This window comes from Syngnathus floridae, chromosome 9 (assembly GCF_059516105.1).
Source record: "Syngnathus floridae isolate MCC-2025c chromosome 9, RoL_Sflo_1.0, whole genome shotgun sequence".
Classification (NCBI taxonomy): Eukaryota; Metazoa; Chordata; class Actinopteri; order Syngnathiformes; family Syngnathidae; genus Syngnathus; species Syngnathus floridae.
Window position 1 is genome coordinate 3610285 of NC_142421.1, and position 20100 is coordinate 3630384.

Below are 20100 nucleotides of genomic sequence, written 5' to 3' on the forward strand. Positions count from 1 at the left end.
CCAAAAAACACTCTCCTTGATTAAAATGATCGATTCTGTTGCCCATCAAATTGTCGTCACGTCTGTTGAGTGGTAAAAGTGTGCACTTCTCACTTTTCTTCAGATGTCCACACTTCTCTTACACAAATGCCACAGGAATGTGGAACTCTGTAAAGCAGACGTGGGCGGTGAGTTACGGGGATAAAATTCAACCTGGGCGCACACACGCTTTTGCTTTTACGAACCAAAATGGGTGTGTTTAATTGAAGCCTCAAATTTACTAGTCAAATGGATGTGACGCTGGACAATGCCTGGTAGTATGTTTGATGCAAATATTCAAAGTACAGTCCTCCATATGGGCCACAACTAAATCTTCTGGAATACAGTGAATCCCTGTTTAAAAGATAGCCACACCTAATTTGATTAAAAAATATTTAAACTTAATAAAGATAATTTTTAAAGTAATTCTTAGTACCCGTTGTTATGCACGGCTCCCCCAAAAAAGAGGCAAAGCATGCTTGCTTCAAGCTGCCAGTTGAAGTAAAAGTAACACATAAAACCGGAGAATTAAATATCTTATATATAAAAAATATAATGTTCAACCAAAACATGCAAAATGGCATGCCAAATTTTTCTAACGTACAATTTGTGCCAAGTCTTGATAAAACTTTCCCAAAATAAATTGCCAAGTTTGATGACCATTTCCAGGATTTCCCATTTTAAAAAAAAGTGAATAGAATAATAAAAATTCTATACAGTATATATACTCTGTTTTATTTGCATGACTTTCCCCAGCTACAACTGTAAACCACATAATTTCTGTAAGCAAAGTCACCACTCAGTGGCAGCATGTAGCTAAGTCAATAAATAACAGGAGTAAACAGATAAAAGTGCAATTTTTCCACCTTTCAGACCATCGCCCGAGGCGGACATGTCAGATCTAGTACATTCATCACAGATCCAAATATAGACAAGAAAAATCATAGCACGTAAGAAAATCTATATATACGGTGATCCTGGAATTGCAGGTGATTATATGCACAACATCCGCGTGCGTGACAAAACAAATCATGATTCTATTCAAAGTTTGGCATCAAACAATTTTTTTTAAGAGACATTGTTTAAAAAAAGGAGTATACTGTTTGTAGACAAGACAAGGCAACTATAGCACTTGCATCCCTTACACATTTATAAAGCCCTGAATCATAAATACTGCAAACATTTAATCTTTCAGTGTATCAAACTCATAACAAAAATGAAATGTGTGGATTTTATTTTGAATGCTTCAGTTGATCATTTGTTCGTGTTACGCTTGTTTCCAGCTGCCTGTTGTATATAACGATACCCTGACTTAGGAGTTTTTCAGCCCATAAGCCGCCGCTTGGATGTTTTTTGTGTGGAGTTGCTAGCAAAACTGTGTCCTTGTTGAAACTTAATGTAAGACGAAACTCACTGTACGTATTGTGTATTCAAACCAACCACTCAACTCGTGTAAGCCACCTAGCAAAATGCTAACACAATGCAAAAGGCCCAAAAGGGGCTAACGAAACTCGCATTAATCTGTGAGAATTGTAAATATTTGAAATATAATGAGAACACTCATGAGCATATATTCTTTATCCTCGTCTGCAGCTGATCGTTTTCTTCTCATGTATTATGATACCCCCTAGTGGCCAAGGAATTAAAGCACTAAATCATGATGCAAATATAGTTTAGTTTGATTCTTTGACATTCTATGTTTTCATCAAGTACAATACATCAGAGGACAGGTTTTTTTTCGTAATAAAAAACACATTACAAACATTTTGTTGTTCCGAACGAATTAAAATCTTAAGTCAAAGCACCACTGTGGTACAATAATTTGGGGAAAAGTCTTTCCCGCCGCACACAGCATAACAAGATTCACTCCGGTCTGAGGAGTTTAAGACATACCGAGCGAGCATCCGCGCGAGTCGGATGAGTGACGCGGCCTCTAGTTGAGGTGGAGGAGTTGCTTCATGAATTCGTAGGTTGTGAAGGCCACAGCCTGAGAGGGCACGCAGCGGATGTAGTTGAGCGAGAGACCTCGGTACAAGCCGTTCTTGATGCCGTACTCAGTGTAGACGTAGGACAGAGTCTTGCTCAGGGAGCTGTTTGGATGCACAAAAGATGAGTATGTGCTTTTTAAGGAGATGTTCGAGGAGTCCTAAAGAAGAGCTCGGTGGTACTTACACACACTTGTGCGCGTCAGGAAGCACAGAACCGAGCTGCATTCTTCGCCTCGCCACATCCAAGGGATAGCTAGTGAGACCAAAAAAAGACTTAGCTGCCAATCGGTCACGTTAGGTGGAAGTAGTCCACTTACGATATCGTCTGAGCGATGGCACCGGCGATGCCTCCACACAGCAGGTTGACTTTGGTTTTAAGAACCAGGACGTCAGGGTTGTCCGAGGACGGCCGTCCCAGCGTCTCGGGGAAATGTTTCAAGCCGAGGCTTTTCAAAGTCCCGAAGGTGAAGAAGGAGAAACCTGCGTGTTTTCAGATTTAAATCGGTAAATTGAGGTACCAAGACACATACTGATAAGAACAATCACCTGCATAAGGGGCCATTCCGATGAGGGTTGGGGTGAGTCCCCGGTAGAAGCCGGAGAATCCCCCCTCCTGTGCAAAAATACAAAAAAAGTATAATCAAAAAATTCACAACCTTATACGATGCACTTTTATATCCAGCAGCTGACCTTCAGATAGATGGTGTGGAAGGCGTTGGCGATTCCAGTGTAGCGATGATACCCAGTCACCTGAAAAGCAAGTCTGGCTCGAACGACATCCAGTGGATAGGTGCATATCACCGCTGTCATACCTGACAACAAACCGGTAAGGCATTTATTATTGTCACACTAGCAATGCATTCAAAAAGCAAGTTACCACTAGATGGCGCTAAATTGATTGATTTCATTGTTTGGGCCTGAGCGCAAAAATGATTTTCTGACCTGCCATGGATCCAGCCATTAGGCGATGAATAGGTCCGGAGATCCCAAGTTGTTTATTGAGCAACTGTTGAGGAAATGTATGTCGGGGTGCAAATTGATAATTAAGCCCAAGTGCATCCCATTTGTCTTTTATCTAAAAACGTCACATTTACCTTTTTATAATTGTCGAAGGCCATGAACTGGATTGCGCCATAAGGAAATATCCTCACCATCATAGCTCCATTGCCCTTATACAAGCCACGGTAGCCTTCTTTTTTTGGGACGGCTTTTAGGGTGGAAAACACGCCTGTGCAGGAAGAGGCACAATGATGCTATAAATTCTACAACTATAATTCTTATTTGTAGATATATTACCCAGGTGTTTGTAGTGGGGATTCTGGGCCTGAAGCAGAATCTTTACTCGGTCTAGAGGAGCGATTGTAGTCTTGGCACAGCATCCTGCAACACCTACGGCAGAGAAGTTAAATTTATTTATTTAAGCAATATAACCCTTTAAGGAAAAAATATATTTGATCACTATGTGTCAGGTCCCTACCTCCTGCAACAAAGGAGCGGAGCCAGTAGTAGTCTATTTGGACTGGAGTGCTGCTTAAGGCTGAAGGTGTGGAGACAGTAGCAGCAGCCTCTGACGTCATCCTGGATGTTCACAAATTCTCCGCATGCAGCGCTATCAATCAAAAATGGACATATCACTTTTAATATTGTTATTATCATAAGCACTGCCCACATTAATTACCGTCATTTATCAAATAAATCAGGATTATTTTGAGTAATAAAATCCGTCCATTATATATACTATAAAAATATAAAGATGTACTTACGTTATTATATTCTGGACATAGCAACGTGGAAGGTCGATAGAACAAATGTTCCTCAGTAAAATAATTTCTCCGTCACCTTGTTCTTCAACACGACGCTAGCTCACATGACACGCTAGCGTAGCAAACAGAAGTGTCGGCAAATATTCATGATCTGACTCCAAAATCTGTCAAAGGAGAAAATTTAGCGACGTTTCAGAGCTTCACGTAATACTGGACCGGGAGAAGAGTGCCCTTCGCTCTTGCTTTACGAGCGCACATTAGTGACGTAGGATGACGTCACTTGGCCCAGCCTCGGTAGTCATGTTTACGTTCTAAAAACCTGACCCAAAAGATGAGATGTGGTCTTTAATGGCTACGGACTGAAGAAGATCAAATTAAAATTGTTTTTGATTTAAAAAAGGGTTGATAAAGAATTTTATTTTCCTTCTTCTTTGTACATTCGTACTTGGACCTGCACTCCAAAACGATAGGTGGCGGTAATACATCTTATTCGTCAGATGCGAACCGCCCTTACAAAGAAGAAAACAAAGCGGAAGAAGACGACGACGAAGCAAACAACATATCACAAGTCAAGATGGCCTCGACTGGTTCTGTTTTTAATAGAGCGAGGCCTGCCTCAAAGTTGAATTCCCAGTTAGATCAAGGCGTCAACGTTACTCAGGTGGAAGCTCGGGAGGATGAAGAGCAATGCATCAAACTGGCGGAGATCCTTGAGCTTCTTTTGGCCGCCGGATATTTTCGGGCCCGCATTAAGGGACTGTCACCTTTTGATAAGGTGGTCGGCGGGATGACCTGGTGCATCACCACCTGTAACTATGACATTGACATTGATCTACTTTTTCAAGAGAACTCAACCATCGGTCAGAAAATAGCATTGACTGAGAAAATTGTGTCTGTTTTGCCCAAAATGAAGTGTCCTCATCAGCTGGAACCTCATCAAATCCAAGGTCTTGATTTTATTCATATTTTCCCAGTGATACAGTGGCTAGTGAAACGGGCCATCGAGACCAGAGAGCAAATGGGCGACTACGTGAGAGCCTATTCCATATCTCAATTCCAGAAGGCCTATAACCTTCCAGAGGATGAAGAATTCCATCAGAGAAGAAGCAAGGCAGTGGGAACAGTTCTTGATATTCTGGACGTATATAAACCACAGAGGAAATACAGAAGGCAAAAGGAGGCAGGAGAACTACTTGATGAGGAGTCCAGGGTTCAGTCTACATTGCTGGAATACGGCAGGCGATATGGATTCAGCAAACAATCCAAACAAGATAAGCCAGGTGAAAAAATGGCCTTGTCAAATAAAGACTCTGTGACGCCGGTTTCAGACGAAGAAGTTCAGTGGGCGGCTGAGGAGAAACGCATCAAAAGCCTGATGAACACAATGGCCGCCATGGCCAATCAGGAAGGTCAACTAACAGCTAGCGCGGTGGGCTACATCGTGGGGCAACAGTCTGAAGAGATCAAACTGATAGCTTCGGAGTACGCCGAGAAGCATTTGGAGGTATCGGAGGATTTTTCCGAGCGGTACGGCCCGCTTCACCAACACCTCCGAGCCGTCGCCTCTTTGAACAAACAGACCCAGCAGATGATTAACCAGCACAATGAGCTGCAAGGTCAGCACACCCAAGTTAAGGAAGGTTGCGACGAGGCCAAGATGAAGCTACGTGAGGTCACAGAGCAGTCGGACACGCTAATGAATCAGTTGATGATTTTAGAGGACGCCGAACGTCAAGCTGAGGGCAATGTGCTGGAGAAGCTGAGATTCCTGGTAACGTCCAATGAAAACTTGAAACTTCAAGAACAGGAGTTCCGTACCCACTGTAAAGATGAGATGATCCGCCTGCAGCAGAGTATTGAAAATTTAAGCACCGCATCGGGACTTGGTATAGAGGAGAAGGAGAGGAACCAATTGATTGACAAGCAGCACAATACAGAGCGAGAGAAACTACAGAAGGTCCGTCTGCTGATGGCGAGGAGGAATCGTGACATTGCCATTTTGCAGAGAAAGATTGACGAAGTGCCTTGCCGTGCAGAACTCACACAGTACCAGAAGAGATTCATTGAACTCTACTGCCAAGTTTCTGCAACACACAAAGAGACCAAACAGTTCTTCACTCTGTACAACACGTTAGACGACCAGAAAGTTTATCTCGAGAAGGAGGTCAATTTGCTGAATTCCATTCATGACAACTTCCAGCAAGCCATGTCGTCTTCGGGCGCCAAGGAGCAGTTCCTCAGACAAATGGAGCAGATAGTGGATGGAATCGGACAGAGTCGCATCAAGATGGAGAAGAAGAAGCAGGAGAACAAAATGAGGAGGGATCAGCTGAATGACAAATACCTGGAGCTGCTCGACACCCAGAGGCTTTACTTCCAAACCGTCAAAGACTTTCAAGAGGAATGTCGAAAAAATGAAATGCTGCTGTCCAAGTTGAGAGCAAAAGGAGCATCGTAGTTGTTATATTGCACACAGCGTGTTTATGCATTAGGTTACAATCTATAAAAACGAATTATATCGATAAATTGCCAATGTATGTAATCTTCACTTTTGAGTCATAATCTTGACTGAATTAGTTTTCAAATGATGTCATATCCTCGTCATCTGTTGAATGCAAGAAAAATAACTCAGATCTTTTCAACAATAAAAGATTTGATGGGTTACAAAACCTTTTAAGTCCTCTTTTTTACTTCCTCTATTTAAGCTAGTAAAACTGTCTGCAGTTACGATGTCCCTTACCAACTACACTTGGGTAAGTGATTAACTCTCCTGCTATTTTTTTACTCAATATATTGACCAGGAATTGTATCCTTTTTTAAATTTTCAAATATACCACTAATTGCTCATCGTTCTGGGATTGCACAGTCGTCACAGAAACAATTATCCCAAACGTAGGTTTGTAATTACTCATAGTTACCACAAGATGGCGTCAAAGTAATGTATGTATACAATAATGTATGTATAATGGTAAATTGCTATTTTTAACGAGTACAGAAAGATATGTTTTACAAATTAAACCGTATCCCTGACTTTTTGTGTGTATATACTCTTTAAAGCCTAATATTGTGACTTGATGAAAATGACTAAAAATGCAGTAAGCATGTATGATTAGGGTTCCATTAACACATTATTTTTCCCTGGAAAATATGCAATATCGGTCTCACAAAGTGAATTGTATCTATATATTCCTACAAAAAAAAAAATCTTATTTAATCTTTTTCACTTGTCTTCCTTTTACACTTGATAAGAAGGAGTGGCGGGAAAATGCAGTCGCACACGTCCGCACTTCCGATCCGGGCCCCACTGACAGCTGGCATCCGTGTCTGGTTTTCGCGCCTCCCCTCCAGCCCGGAGACGACGAGCTCTACCGGAGCCGAACCCGAAGCTTGTTGGCGTCTGGCAGGAGGGAGTGAGGAGCGCGGAGAGCGAGAGGGGCTGCCCTGGCGGAGGCTGTGACACAAGAGGATTTGACGTTTTGACAACGCGAAGTGAGCAAAGCGCTCGGCGACGTGGCCACCTGGGTCCCCCCCTTGCCCGCCTCCTCGCACGCCTGTCATGAGCGCGTCGGTGTGGGAGCCCAGCAGCCGACCGACTCGCCATCAGCAGCGGTGGGCTAAATTTGCCGAGGAGGGAAAACGCATACAAGGTCTGGCTCTCTCCGTGGAGTATTATTAGCACTTCAGACGGCGCAAGTGGCCCTCTCTCTGGTATGTCAAGAATTTTCTGCGTCAAAAACACGTAAATAAACCCACACGAGCGTCAGAGCCGTGTGAAAGTAGCGTTTGTCTTCGCCCCCCCCCCCCCCCCCCCCACCCCCCAACCCTTTCCCCAATAGGCGCTTTAAACGCGGGCGGTCAAGTGCAAAAAAAAAATCGGAGTAAGGGGGACGCGGGGGTCGTTTGTAATAAGCACATTCGACAGCAGGATCTGGCCTCGAGCTCCACTCGGCAACGTGTTTGCCCTTTAAACTGCTCACGCCAAGGAGGAAGCGCTCGTGTTTGTGTTTGGAGCAACTTATTATTCTTATCTATCTTTGACTCGACGTTTTTTGACACTCGTTTGACACAAGACAAGTCAGGCGTGGCCAAATATTAACCCCCGGACATGTTTTGCGTGTTCTCCTTTTTTTAACTCGTTGTTGATAATAAATGTAAAATATTCTTCTCCCTGGGTGATTGCTTAGCATATCTTGCCTCACATCTCTGAGGTTCTGGGTTTGAGTCCGGCTGCCGGCCTTCCTGTGTTCTCCCAGTGCAGTGTTCCAACTTCCTCCCACATTCCAACAACATTTATGTTAGGATCACAGAAGAAACAAAATCACAGGTGTCAAAACTAAAGGCCCGGGGCCAAGTCTGGCTCACTACATTATCTTATGTGGTCCACTAAAGCAGATCATCATAATCTAGGATGATAAACTCATAGTTGAAGTAAATTGAGGAGCACTACAACTACCCAACCGTAGTCTGGCCTCGATTATTCTCCCCATGTTTTCAATATTCTACTCCTTCCAATGGATTCAAACATCCAAATACAGTGGTGCCAAAATTTATTTAGTAACCAAGCTCATAACCGGTAGTGTAGTGATACATGGAATTTGCTCCAGAACATGTTTTACAATGCTATGAAAACTATGGAGAAATTTCTCTGGAGCCAATTATATTTTATTAGAGCATTTTTTTTCCCGTTCGCAGCCTTTAAAAGATTTTTGCCCATTCCTTCTTAGACATTTCCAAAAATAGAGACTTGCGAATGATACACAGATTTTAAGATATGAAACTGAATGAGGCTTGGCTCTTGGATGTTTTTTTTTTGTTTGTTTTTTTTCACCTGTTCACTTTGTCTTCCTAGGTCATGCACCACCAGCTTCCACGGCCAAATCAAAACAATAGAGGTGGATTTTAGACAGAATCTTGTTCCAAATCTGGCTTCCATGCTGGCTACAAAAACCCATCACCTCCATATCCTCAGCCATGCCAGCCCCCACCAAATCCAGCAGGAGACAAACCCCTGCTCAGAGAAAAAATGGCCAAAAAGTCGCCGGCTCCAAACGGCAAACTAGCAACTCAAATAAAGGTAGGGAACGAGTGTCGGAGCGTCTCCAGAAAGTCACAACTGCCTCCACAAGGTCAGGTGCCAGGCCACTGGCGCAGTCCGGCCGGAGTCCCCGAGGGCGAGGGATAGGTCGCCGCTCCTTAGGTGCATCCCCTGGTAGAGTTAGCCATGCCCTAAGTGTAACAGGATCCACGAGGCTGAAAGGGTTGAGCAAGTTGCCTGACCACTACAGAGAGTTAGACGACTCCCTATGGCGAAGAAAGTCTCCGAGGGGGGCGCAGCTGTCAACTGATTCCTTCATGCCACCCAAATCGTGCAGGGGTGCGAGGAAGACCAGGGGAGGAGCTACTACCAGAAACCAGCTGTCAACGACCAGCAACAACAACCCAACTACTGATGAGTACCTCGAGAAAGCAGACCCCGAACAACTTCTGCCGGTTTCTTTGAAAACGGATTTTCAAGGCCCTGCTCATGTTAAAGGTGCTAAAGAGGGCAGCCCCCTCAAAGCGGACTCACCGCCGTGCAATGAAAACCTGGAGGACTGTGTACCGCTAGATAACCGGACAAGCATAATCGGTGAGGCTGTGACAGAAGCCCCTGGGAGTGAAGATGAGCAACTGGACCTCGGTGACGACGCTAGTCGAGATAGTCCTCGCGAACTAGCTGCTACCAGGATCGCCTCTCCTGTCTCGCAAGGACTGCAGATGCCATCTTTCACAGGAGACAAACTCGGTCTGGTCAAAGATGACGATGTGATCTCGGTAGAGACGAGGACCGACAACACGGTCGATTTAGAGATAAATCCGGACATAGCGGCCGAGAAAACGTCTGAGAGTTCGGACGAGGTTAAGCAGAAGACGGCTGATGTTACCGAGGAGCCGGTTGATGGTGAGGGTTTACCGAAACAGAGCAACTCTGCTGAATCCCTCCTTAGTACTTCAGTTCTCTTACAACCTCCGGATAGACCTCTGTCCGTCAAGGGACTGCCTGAACAGTCACTTGACAAGGTGCTAATTGTCCCAAACACAGCTACCTCATACTCCACCAAAGCCCCCAACCCCTCCGAGTCATCCCAACCAGAGGTTCCAAGGGAGACCTGGACAGACATGCAAACTATCGTTCAAGGTGCTAAAACTCCTGTCCCGAGATCCTCTGCTGTACCAGAGACCTCTATGTCACAAAATACCAACCCGGTAGCAAGGAGTACCCCGGTTATTATCCGTAGTGACTGCCTGAAAGCAAGCAGCTTCTGGGAGCGATTGCAAAGCCTAGAGAACCCTGCTCCGCAAGCCAAAGATACGAAGCCCTCTCCAGAACTGTTGGACCGCCACAGTCAGGTTGAGACTCCGGCTGAGCGTAATCCGGTTCCGAATGAGGATAGAGTTGTAGTAGTCTCTGCGCCCGAGGTAGACCTGCCACCAAAGATCTCGACCCCTTCTCTGGACGGCAGCTCGGCCTTCTCTTGCAGCTCCGAGAGTACCCGCTCATCCTTTTCCTTGGAAACAGAATCAGAGTCGGGCTACGGCGAATCTTCTGTACCGTCGTTATCGTTGGGGTACGAGGGAGGACGCCGCCCGCCCTCCTGGAAGCAACAGCACCGCAAGGAGAGGCGAAAGCGAAGCAGGTGCGGGAGATGCGAACCGTGTTTGAGGACCATCAGTTGCGGCCGGTGCAGCTGCTGCCTCAACCGCAGCACCGGCCATCAGATCTGTAAATTGAGGAAGTGCGTGGAACTGAAGAGGAAGAGGCCGTCGACGTTGCTCCCTCTCCCTGCTGCACAGGTCAGTTGTTTTGTTGTTTATTTTAGACAAACACTCCTAAAGTCCAGTCCTGAGTAAAAACGGAATGGTTTTAGTGGTACACTGAGATTCCCTGGATGCGGTGCAGCCTTCCTGCGAAATATTTGTGCGTGGGGGGGGAGGGGCGTGGAGAATAGACATCCCATGTGAATGCGTGTGTGACTAAATTGAGTATGCTGGATGATGCCTTCTTTGTTTTCATGACCGGCAGCCGCTCAGCACGTGGTTGGAGTAATGCGCCTGTTATCTGTGTGTGCTTGAGAACCTCACTATGAATGCCCCAGTTTGGTTTCCTCTGAGATTTTTTAATTTGATGCCATCATTTCTCATCGTTTTGATGAAATTCATCCAAGTAGATCGTAGCTCATAGCATCTCCTGTTTAGCACGACTGCCTCATGGTTTTGAGGTTCGGATTTCGATTCTGGCATTCCTGCGAGGGGTTCCCTTCCACATTCCAAAGACTTGGATGTTGAGTTCATTGAAGACTTGTGCGATTCTAAGTATCAACGTTTTTTTTGGTCAACTGGAACCAGCTCACCTGGTTGAGCATGACGATATATGCTAATGAAAATAATGGATGACTAGTCCAACTAGACAATGTAAGCTTGTTATGGTTTAATGATTTTAACCTGACATATGAACCCAGAACCTCAGAACTAGAACCGCTAGTCTCCAAACCCAACATGGTGGGTAACCCGTAATCTTGCATTGTGTTTATCATGTCACAGAGCAGCTGTTTGCTAATGCGGCTAATGGGTCAAAATTGCGCTAACTTGTTCAGGGACGTTTCTCCCTACCTCTGGGCCGACCGGCGTTGCGCCAAGTCTTTATTATGACACGTGACGAATTTGGCCCGGCGGTATTGTCCTCATTCGGTGGTACGAGTTGTCGGAGCCACGGCGTACACCATGTGCGTCGCACAATGGTGTCCATGCGGCCGGGGGGAGGGAGAAACTGAGAGCGAGGATCCATGTGGTGTGTGTGTATTAACTGAGTCGCCCTCCCCGTGGCAGAGGGATAGGCAGATTAGGAGTGACTGTTATATAACACCTGCAGAATCACTCAGAGGAGACCTTTGTGCGCCATTGCCGAGCACAGGAGGCAAGAGTCTGCAGACGTATAATTAGGAAGGTCCCAAAATGTGGGTCAGTGTGGGCTTGTGTGGCTTTAAGGCTCACTGGGTGTTGTTTATCTACACACACATACGCATGGTGGCTGGTAAACTGGCTGTTAGAATTCAGAGCAAACTGGTTCCTTCGTTCCGTTGAACTGACATGACATCGGCGTTCATCTCACGATAAGAATGGAAATTGAATCATCGAGATTTTGTAATTGCGGTGATGAGGCAGTAGTTGAATATCTGTCAAGTGCTGCAGGACTGAAGCCGAAACTAGAGAACTGAAAGAAAACCCGAGCAAATGTCCCGGAACTGAGGTTCAAACCCTAAAAACCTGCGAACTGCGAGGCAGATACGTTAACACTATTCCACTGTGTAAATAGAAAGGCTCATAAACCACCAACGCCAGATTCATGAAACGTTATGACTTAATTGTATTTAGTCGGTAAAGTAATTCCCGCTAACGAAACGCTTTTATATGAGCCTCATGAGTAGCATTAGCTCGCATGTAGGCTAAATTAGCATAAATTGATTCACTTAAATGAAAACAACTCAAGAAAATTTGAGACACTTGTATGTCGAGTTATAATATGAACATAACGCGAGATTACGATATTGTCATTTGCAGCTCGTACGGGTTTCCCAAGTCGTCGAGTCGATTACGACCGCACGTAGCGTGGGTAATTATGTAGCAATAGCATATGTTGCTAGATACTCGGTGGCCACACTTGCTGATCAAGCTCACACACCCTTCCTGCCAAACGTCTCTTCCACAGGATTGTGAAAAAGGGCAGAGGCCAAGTTGAGCTTGTAGCGGCTTGTCTACGACTGTTCCTGTTTTCCGCAACATAGCGAGCGGTTTGTTTTGGTCCCGTCTAAAAATAATATCATCGAAATGGGCTGAAAACACACTTGAAAGAATTTAGCCAGCAAAATTCTGCTTTGTTTTGTGCGAGCAGTGTTGTAGAGGTGGTTTCCCTTTTTCAAATAAAGGTCTGGTTTCACTCAGGCTTGCTTGATGGCTCCCTCATGGCCTCGCCTTACGTTGCTGGGCCTTGGCCCTTAAGGCACACACATACACACATGCACATTAGCACCACACGCTAAATGCTGCCTTTCATAGCGCATGAAAAAAAAAAAAAATCCTTACTACATGGGGCAGCATGGTGGTTAAGTGGTTAGCATGTCTGCTTCACAGATCTAAGGTTTGGGATCCAGTTCTGGACTTTTTGTGTTCTGGTTTAGGGTTTTTTGAAGATACTAAATTGTGTGTGAATGTTGTTCGGCTTCTGTGAACTCACCCATCAGCTTAATGAGGACAAGCGCGATAGTAAATCGATATTTCCTAGTCCTACCCGAGGCCTTCATGTCTGCTGTGAGCCTGAAGTGACGCAAAATACACAAAGATGAAAATATTCCAAAAATGTCCATCTTTTTCTGCAAGTGCAGTAAGAACAAATATTTCTCTCGTTACTGTTTCAAGCTTCCCCCCTTGAAAATGGTCACAAATACACATTTCCATTTCAAGATGGCCACCATTTTTCCTGACGATGAATTTAAAAATCCATTTTAGTCGAAAAAGTCACCAGTAAAGTATTTATTATTCATTACGTCCCACCCTTGCCTCCTCCCCCAGGACTTCAACTGAGCTTTCCGTAACCTGTTTTAGCCTCCGATGAGCTAAGCCTAGCTCCTCCCTGCCATCTCATTAATCTCTCACACATCTTTTTTTTTCTCTCTTCACTGCGGCGGTGCGTTCGGCAGCGAAATAGTAACCCAGCTGAGAGAACACGTGTATGATGAAAACAACTTGCACATCCGCCAGAGAGAGAGGGAGGGGGCGAGGCGGCGCTTTGGGGGATGTGCTATTGTAACGCCGTTAGCTTTAGCGCTATTAAATAAAACAAGGTGTCGTCACCATTCATTGATTATCCAATTTGAAATTCGAATCAATTTGCCTTACCAGTGACATCAAATAAATGCCATGTTTTATTTTTCCGTTCGTGAATATTTGCACATTAGCGTACGGTTTATCGTACAGCAAGCCGTCTCCTCTATTGTTTTCAAAACGGGAGCCTGCTTAATGTAAAGCCAGAGTGATTTGTTCCGAGCAGACGCGCCTGTCACGGCGCTTCCCCCCACTCTGCGCCTTTCGGAGGTCTTCAGCTCCGACGGTTGCCACGGCGACCTCATTGTCTGCCGCCCACCTTTGACCCCGCCTGCCTACTCCGACGGCGTATTCTCAGGGTCATAATGAGGCTTAGCCAGAGATAAACGGCGGACACGCACCACTGCCGCTCTGTAAGACTCTGAACTCAGTAACCTGCGTTCAGGTAATTAGGCCAAACTAGAATCTGGTATAATTATACAATTGATTATCCTATCCAATAATCGGGTAAAATTTGATGAAAGGATTGCGTCAAGGTCCGGGTGCTTTCTCGATCAGCTGAAGGACGCACGTGTGCGCCATTCATCCCCGAAGCATGTGGCGAGCCCGCCTTGCCCGCTCAAGTGTCAGGGACGCTGCCAAAGTTAGCGCCGAGCCAACCCGCTACGAGTCTACCTCGGACTGGTTCATTACGGCAACCCAACGGTTTTCCTTTCAAGCCAGTCCAAGCCAATTAGCTGGAATTGAGCTCTGCAAGGTATACACATGCAAGTAACAGCCGCCCTGCTTGCTTGCTTGGGCCCAGAAAAGAGCAGATGAAGAGGAAATGTCTCTTTTATGGGACTCTTAGTTCTTCTGCCAGAGCCTAGTAAACATGAGCGCAGATGGACTGCTGAGTAGGCAACCCGAGACGTCACCATGGCCGCTCCGATGCGGCCGAAGCCATTAACGCTAAGTGAAAATGCTTTCCTCAGTAAAAAAAAACAACAAAAACAATCTATAGATGCTGCAAATGGATACGGAACAAGCTTTTGCATGTTTGGCGTTGTTGTAGTTTTAATCCTCCTACATGCTACTCAGTGGCATTCACCCACCGATACCAAGTGCCGATACTTCCACTACAATTTTAATTTAACACAGGACCAAAAAAAAGGGGAATATTCGGATTATAATCTGCCATCACGCCAACAGTATAGGGATTTTTTTTTGTGCCACATGTATTGGTGGCTGGTATTGGCAGTTTCTATAAGTACTCGATACCTTAAAATGTGGCTCTCCTTTCCCATCATAGTCAGTATTTTATACTAAAGTTACTAAATGTTCTTACTACGACGTTAGCATTCAGCTAATGATATACGCAACCAAAAATCTCATGTAATATATCGTGTGAGTTTTATTTCTCATCCTCCACTTATACAATGCATTTGCGCTTTAAATACATACACGTGTGCACATGTGCTGACTCACCATAACACAAACCCCAAAAGCCTTTTTCCACTCGACTCGCGAGCAGCCACGAGGCCCCCGGGGGGTTGGGGGAGTTGCCTGCCTGCATAGTTTTGCGCATGTGTGTTTTTGTGTGTCTCTGGGTCAACGCGTTCATTTGCGCAAACTCAACTGGCGTTCACCTTTTCCGTGTCCTTCACGAGGAGGATTAGAAAATAGAGTTATATTTCTTAATATTGTCATCACTGGGTGAATTATAATGTATAGGGGACAATGTATAGTTCGCTCTTTCCACCGCACCCTGTTACTCTCTCGAATAAGCAGCCTGGCTCTTGTTACGAAAAAGTAGTTTGGACATTAATCACCTTCAAATGCATTACACGCGAGCAGCTCAACAGCAACAGTCGCTAACTATCCCCAAACATCTGGCGGGGCCGAAGCCTGCTGGAGCCCAGCCCAGTAAAACGTGACCGTTGCCAACGGTTGTCATTAATGCCGCAGCTAATGTCAACGTGCCTCTCATTGGCTAGCGAGTGGCGACAACCGCAAGCAAACAGGAAAGCACACATTTCAGTCTAAAAATAATCCGTGTTAATCGAGCAAACACTTCCATTTCGCAAAGCAAGGAAGGTGGGGAAAGTTTATTTTTGACTTGAAAGGTTTTTATTTTTTTGTGTCACTCAAGATGAAGCATTTGATTGATACCACTCAGCCTTTTCTTAATTTAGATTACGAGTTTCTTTCATCTAGCCACTAAAATATTCAAGAAGGCTTCAGGCTCTTTTTTCATTTATGCACTGAATTATTTTCTTCTTACAAAGAAATGTTATTGAACAGTACTTTTCTCTCTTTTTTTTTTTTGCTGTTTTTTGACATGGCCAAAATGGATTAATGCTAATCCCATTCATTTCAATAGAGTAAGATGATTTGACACGCAACTATTTTGCAAATGAAGTTATTCCACCAAATTTTGTGCTATATCCAAATCACATCAAAATTTACTACAACTTACTATAAACTAAGAAATATTTCATTTCCTCTGCCGTTGTATTACACATACAATAACATTTCAAAATTTGGCTTTGGTAGTCAATCATCACAAGTTCTTGTTTGTCTTTGTGTGCAGTTAGTAATTTTTCTGCCATTGTCAAACCTGTTCGGCAAGCTGTAACACTTCCCGGTTTTATTGCGGCTCATCCGGAACTAACACGAGACAGCATTAGCCATTTTTTGAGATCTACAGATATATGCGATCATCTCCGGACAACCGTTTCTGATATGATCTCGATTTATCCTAGTCACCGACAGGTTACACTTCGAGACTTATTAGCGAGCATTATAAGGCCGTACTTTGAGTGACTTCCAAGTCGGGCTGTTTCCTCTACTGCGCTCAGCAGAGCGCAATCATTTCCTCTGTGCATGTTGCGTAGTGTTTTCCTCCTCGATGAAACGCTCAGCTGAGGCGGCCTCACCGGAGTGTTACGCACTGCTGCTTGAGTTCCTCTGATGTTGTCCCGATATGACCCGTCTTACCTCACGGATGCCTTTAAACTCACTCACATCGTTTTTTTTTTTTTTGTTTCATCGTCTCGTGCTCTCTAGTTCCTTGTCGCTGTGTTTAGCATCCTCTATCGCAAATCGTCTGCGGTGACCACGAATAATATCTTAATATCAGAGATCACATGATTTTAGTTAAGGGAAGTTGTTTTCTCGGGAGAGGAGGTCAGTGTCACAGTCATGTGAGAGCGAGGAATGTGCTGCGTAACAAGCCTTCAGACAGAACTTTTTGGACACTGATTCAAGTCAAGTCAAGTCAAGTCAAGTTTATTTGTATAGCCCTAAATCACAAACAGTCTCAAAGGGCTTCACATAGACAAAAATTGACAATTATTCAATTCACACTCCTAAGTAACGATGGCTTTAACCGATTAATCGAGTTATTTTTCTAGTTGGGCTTCAGGCTCCACCACTTTGATGTAGTTCCTTAGTGTCAAAATGCTAGCAGTTGGTGCTGAAGATCTATTTTTCTCGCTGGTGCCGTCTTGTTGGATCGTGGAATGACTCGGCGGGTAATTTCCCAGTGATCAGGTCAATTTATAAACCAATCAGGAGTCAGCGCAGGAACACCGTGATACTATTCCTGTTTATTTACAAAACACTTGAATCCAAATCAACTCTGAATCTTAATTTTTTTCGACAACGAACCGAGGAAAACTTCTTCTCATCTCGGGTAATGCTCGAGTCCATCCTCAGTTCTATCAGGAGCACCGGGGTGGCGCCTTAGGGGTTAATCTCTCCCAGTCACAGAGTTGTTGTCCTCAGCGCCAGATCCAGCGTGTGCACGCCGTCCATTCCACAGCTTGCCTCCGATCCCTGCGCATAGTGCTCGAGTGAAAAGCCCACATAGGGGATCCTTTGTTTAGGAGAGTCTAGGCATGGAAGATAATTTACAAACCGCTAAGGTCCTCACGCTATTGGCTGATGAGCCCCCTGTCTGCCCCTTGGGGAAGGCATCTCGTGTGTGTGTGTGTGTTTTTGTGTGTGTAACCTTCAGCTGTGGCAGTGTCTGACTACCACAGTCACCCTTGTCATGTCATCCAGAAGCTTGCCCAGTGCTCTGTTACTGTCGCTTGTCTTTTGAAGCAAAGCAAGATGGCCACCAATACCTTCTAGTGTGTGAGGAAAAGGGGGGGTGGGGGGTGATGCTGAAAACAGAGGGGCTTCCTCCCAGGGCGGATAAGGTTAAAAAAAAAAAACTGGCGGTGTGTGACTTAGTGGTCGAGCTGCAGTGAAGCTCATCCCTCGGATTTAGCTGATTGGAGTGCTTTATTTGGAAGCTGGTTTTGATTCAGGCTGAGGACCTTGAGGGTGTTTGGCTTGTCGTTTCCAGGTGGGTTTAAAGGACCTCGTAGCAGCCGGTGCTTTGTTTGGAGGAATCTTTTTTTTTTTTTGTCCAGCGTCATTTTGCGTGACTTTCAAGAGAGCCGTTGCACCTGCTGTTTTTCTGATGAGCAAAGCATGTTTTGTAATCCTGTCAGGCTACATCTACGGTATTACTATTCGGCCCTCTTCTTCTCACCCACGCGGTCGCTTTAAAGTTTCATCTTTGTCTTTAAAAAAAAAAAAATCACTCCGGCAGGAAACGCTCTCGAGTGAATGAACAAAAAGTCTCACGTGCGGAAAGAAGAGAAACCGCGACTACCTCAACTCTCAGCCAGGAAAGGGGAACATGCTTTCTTTAGCGTAGAATAAAATCAACTCTCACGTGCCGTGATGCGTGTAGAAGCGGAGAAGCACTTCAGACCTCCCTGGAGACGTGTCGCCCGGAGAGACAGGTTTGTTAGGATTCAAGTGTCTGTGACACCGCTGTTGCTAGGGTTGGTCTCCAAGAGTGCGTGAAGCTCTCGCTCCAAAACTACTCAAGTGTTTAGTGAACAGTAAACGCTTGGACGAGCAGAGGAGTTTTCCAAAGGACAGCAAAGATCTACAGTCATTCTGGTTGTTCTACTAGTGAGGACAAAGAGCATACTAAGATATTAAATGGCTTCACCTCCTTACATGTGACTGGAGGCAGACACAAAGACAGCAACCCCCGAGTGACCCGCCGGTTAAATACGAGTCTGCATTTCACATCCTGGAATAAGAAACCGTTTCATTCATTTTTTTTTAATTGCAAGGCCAAATGGAGAAGAATAAAAAGCTGCTTTTTGATGTGAGCTTTGAATGTCGGACACAAAGATGCATAGCGTACAGAGAGGCCAACGCGTGCGTCTGGTGCAGGGTTGGAAGACGGCCAGCGGTGCTTTGTCATTGAAAGCAGTTTTTTGTGACAGGCGGACTCCCCCTCGCCACACACACACACACACACACGTCCACCCCTAAATACCGCTTCCATTAACTAAGCACTATCCTGTGTGTTGCCTATTTTTCCTCATCCGCTTTCAAAGGTTATCTCAGGATTACAGTTGCATCAGCTACTAGAGGGAATTTATATTTTTAAACATAAAAATAAGAATAAACATGTTTAAAAATTCTCATCTTCAATATTGAATTGGGCTAAATTATAATGAAAAGTGAGCAATGAGTTTAGTTTGATTTTCCGGTTTAGGAGCTCAGCAGATCCCAAATAAGAAGCTAAAGTTTCCTTTTCATTCTTTAATTCAGGAAACTACAACAGAATAAATATGCAGCTTACATAAAAGCATCAATTTAGCTTGATAAATAAGATGCGAAAGCCCCGCTAGCTTAATGCTAGTCTATGTTATATTAAATCAGAATGCTAACCTTAGCTTAGCAAATGCATTAATTAATGGAACTAAACATTCTTTAATGCATCATATAATACCTGAATGTATTAAAAAAAACACTCCCCGCCAAATGTTTTCAGCCATATTGCAAAGAACAAAAAAAAAATCTGTATAATTAGCTTCCCTGCTATCTGTCACTTTGTTACTTCCTGTTCTCTGAACACGGACTTCCTGTTAGCTAAACAAGTGACCGCAAATCCAAACACACCAAATTAACACGACGTGTTACAAATCCCTTTATTAAACTAAAACTACAAACAGAACATAATGCAGGTTTATTCATTTCTTTATTTAACTTATATTCAACCTGTATGACCTTTTCAATGGGTTCATGTGATGTCCATGTTGTGAGTACAACACATATCCTGGAATACAGTCAACGTTGAATGCTTATAGTCAACTCTCTCAGCTTGGGTTCCTGCTTTTCATACTCTTTTCCTCAAGGAATAAAATGAGTCCAAATCCATGCTATTTTCCCAGCTTCACTCAAACATGGGAACTTTTTATTTTTCCCACTCCATTGACCTCTTCCTCTCTTTAAACTCACACCCATTGTTGTCCAGTCCAGGATGTCGTTGCACTTTTGATGCAGCTCAGCACTTGTGTCTTTGTCTTATTTGAGGATAGCTTTGCATATTTTGCAAGTCTGGTCTCATTTACTGAAATATTTCCACCACTTTGAGGCACCACTTTGAGTATTCCGCACCAAGCCCGTCTGTC

General features: G+C 44.5%; 3 protein-coding genes across 8 annotated transcripts in view; 2 read left to right on the forward strand and 1 right to left on the reverse strand.

Moving 5' to 3' along the window:
* Nucleotide 1: 1 nt before the first annotated feature.
* Nucleotides 2-4035, reverse strand: slc25a16 (solute carrier family 25 member 16). 2 transcript variants are annotated; one of them, XM_088385892.1, is made up of 11 exons: nucleotides 3770-4035; nucleotides 3484-3615; nucleotides 3303-3395; nucleotides 3101-3234; nucleotides 2949-3012; nucleotides 2697-2818; nucleotides 2553-2619; nucleotides 2324-2486; nucleotides 2191-2259; nucleotides 1912-2108; nucleotides 2-147 (listed from the first exon to the last, which is right to left on the reverse strand). In XM_088385892.1, the coding sequence occupies exons 2-10, from the start codon at nucleotides 3581-3583 to the stop codon at nucleotides 1952-1954; spliced, it is 969 nt and encodes a 322-aa protein (XP_088242018.1). In that variant the 5' UTR covers nucleotides 3584-3615; nucleotides 3770-4035; the 3' UTR covers nucleotides 2-147; nucleotides 1912-1951. The 2 variants fall into 2 exon arrangements, with proteins under 2 accessions (XP_088242018.1, XP_088242017.1); XM_088385891.1 differs by lacking the exon at nucleotides 2-147 and having other exon boundaries at nucleotides 728-2108.
* The window catches only part of tet1 (tet methylcytosine dioxygenase 1), a 26224-nt gene continuing 8822 nt past the window's right edge, over nucleotides 2699-20100 (forward strand). For 2 of the 5 annotated variants that reach the window (XM_088385874.1, XM_088385877.1), the window contains exons 1-3: nucleotides 2701-2832; nucleotides 7118-7477; nucleotides 8619-10603. In XM_088385874.1, coding sequence (XP_088242000.1) covers nucleotides 8741-10603 — 1863 coding nt within the window. In that variant the 5' untranslated portion in view covers nucleotides 2701-2832; nucleotides 7118-7477; nucleotides 8619-8740. Of the gene's footprint in view, nucleotides 2833-7117; nucleotides 7478-8618; nucleotides 10604-20100 lie in introns of all 5 variants that reach the window. The other 3 variants (XM_088385879.1, XM_088385878.1, XM_088385876.1) reach the window with 3 other exon arrangements.
* On the forward strand, nucleotides 4105-6438 carry ccdc93 (CCC complex scaffolding subunit CCDC93). Its single transcript, XM_088385884.1, has one exon. It carries the CDS (start codon nucleotides 4344-4346, stop codon nucleotides 6225-6227), a length of 1884 nt encoding a protein of 627 aa, XP_088242010.1. The 5' UTR covers nucleotides 4105-4343; the 3' UTR covers nucleotides 6228-6438.

Excerpts from the sequence above, each read along its gene's own strand:
- slc25a16 (XM_088385892.1), bottom strand. The coding sequence starts at position 3,583 with ATGACGTCAGAGGCTGCTGCTACTGTCTCCACACCTTCAGCCTTAAGC. Across the intron at positions 3,235-3,302 it reads TCCCCACTACAAACACCTGG|GCGTGTTTTCCACCCTAAAA; the intron begins GTAATATATCTA and ends CTTCCTGCACAG. Across the intron at positions 2,819-2,948 it reads AATGGCTGGATCCATGGCAG|GTATGACAGCGGTGATATGC; the intron begins GTCAGAAAATCA and ends GTTTGTTGTCAG.
- ccdc93 (XM_088385884.1), top strand. The coding sequence starts at position 4,344 with ATGGCCTCGACTGGTTCTGTTTTTAATAGAGCGAGGCCTGCCTCAAAG.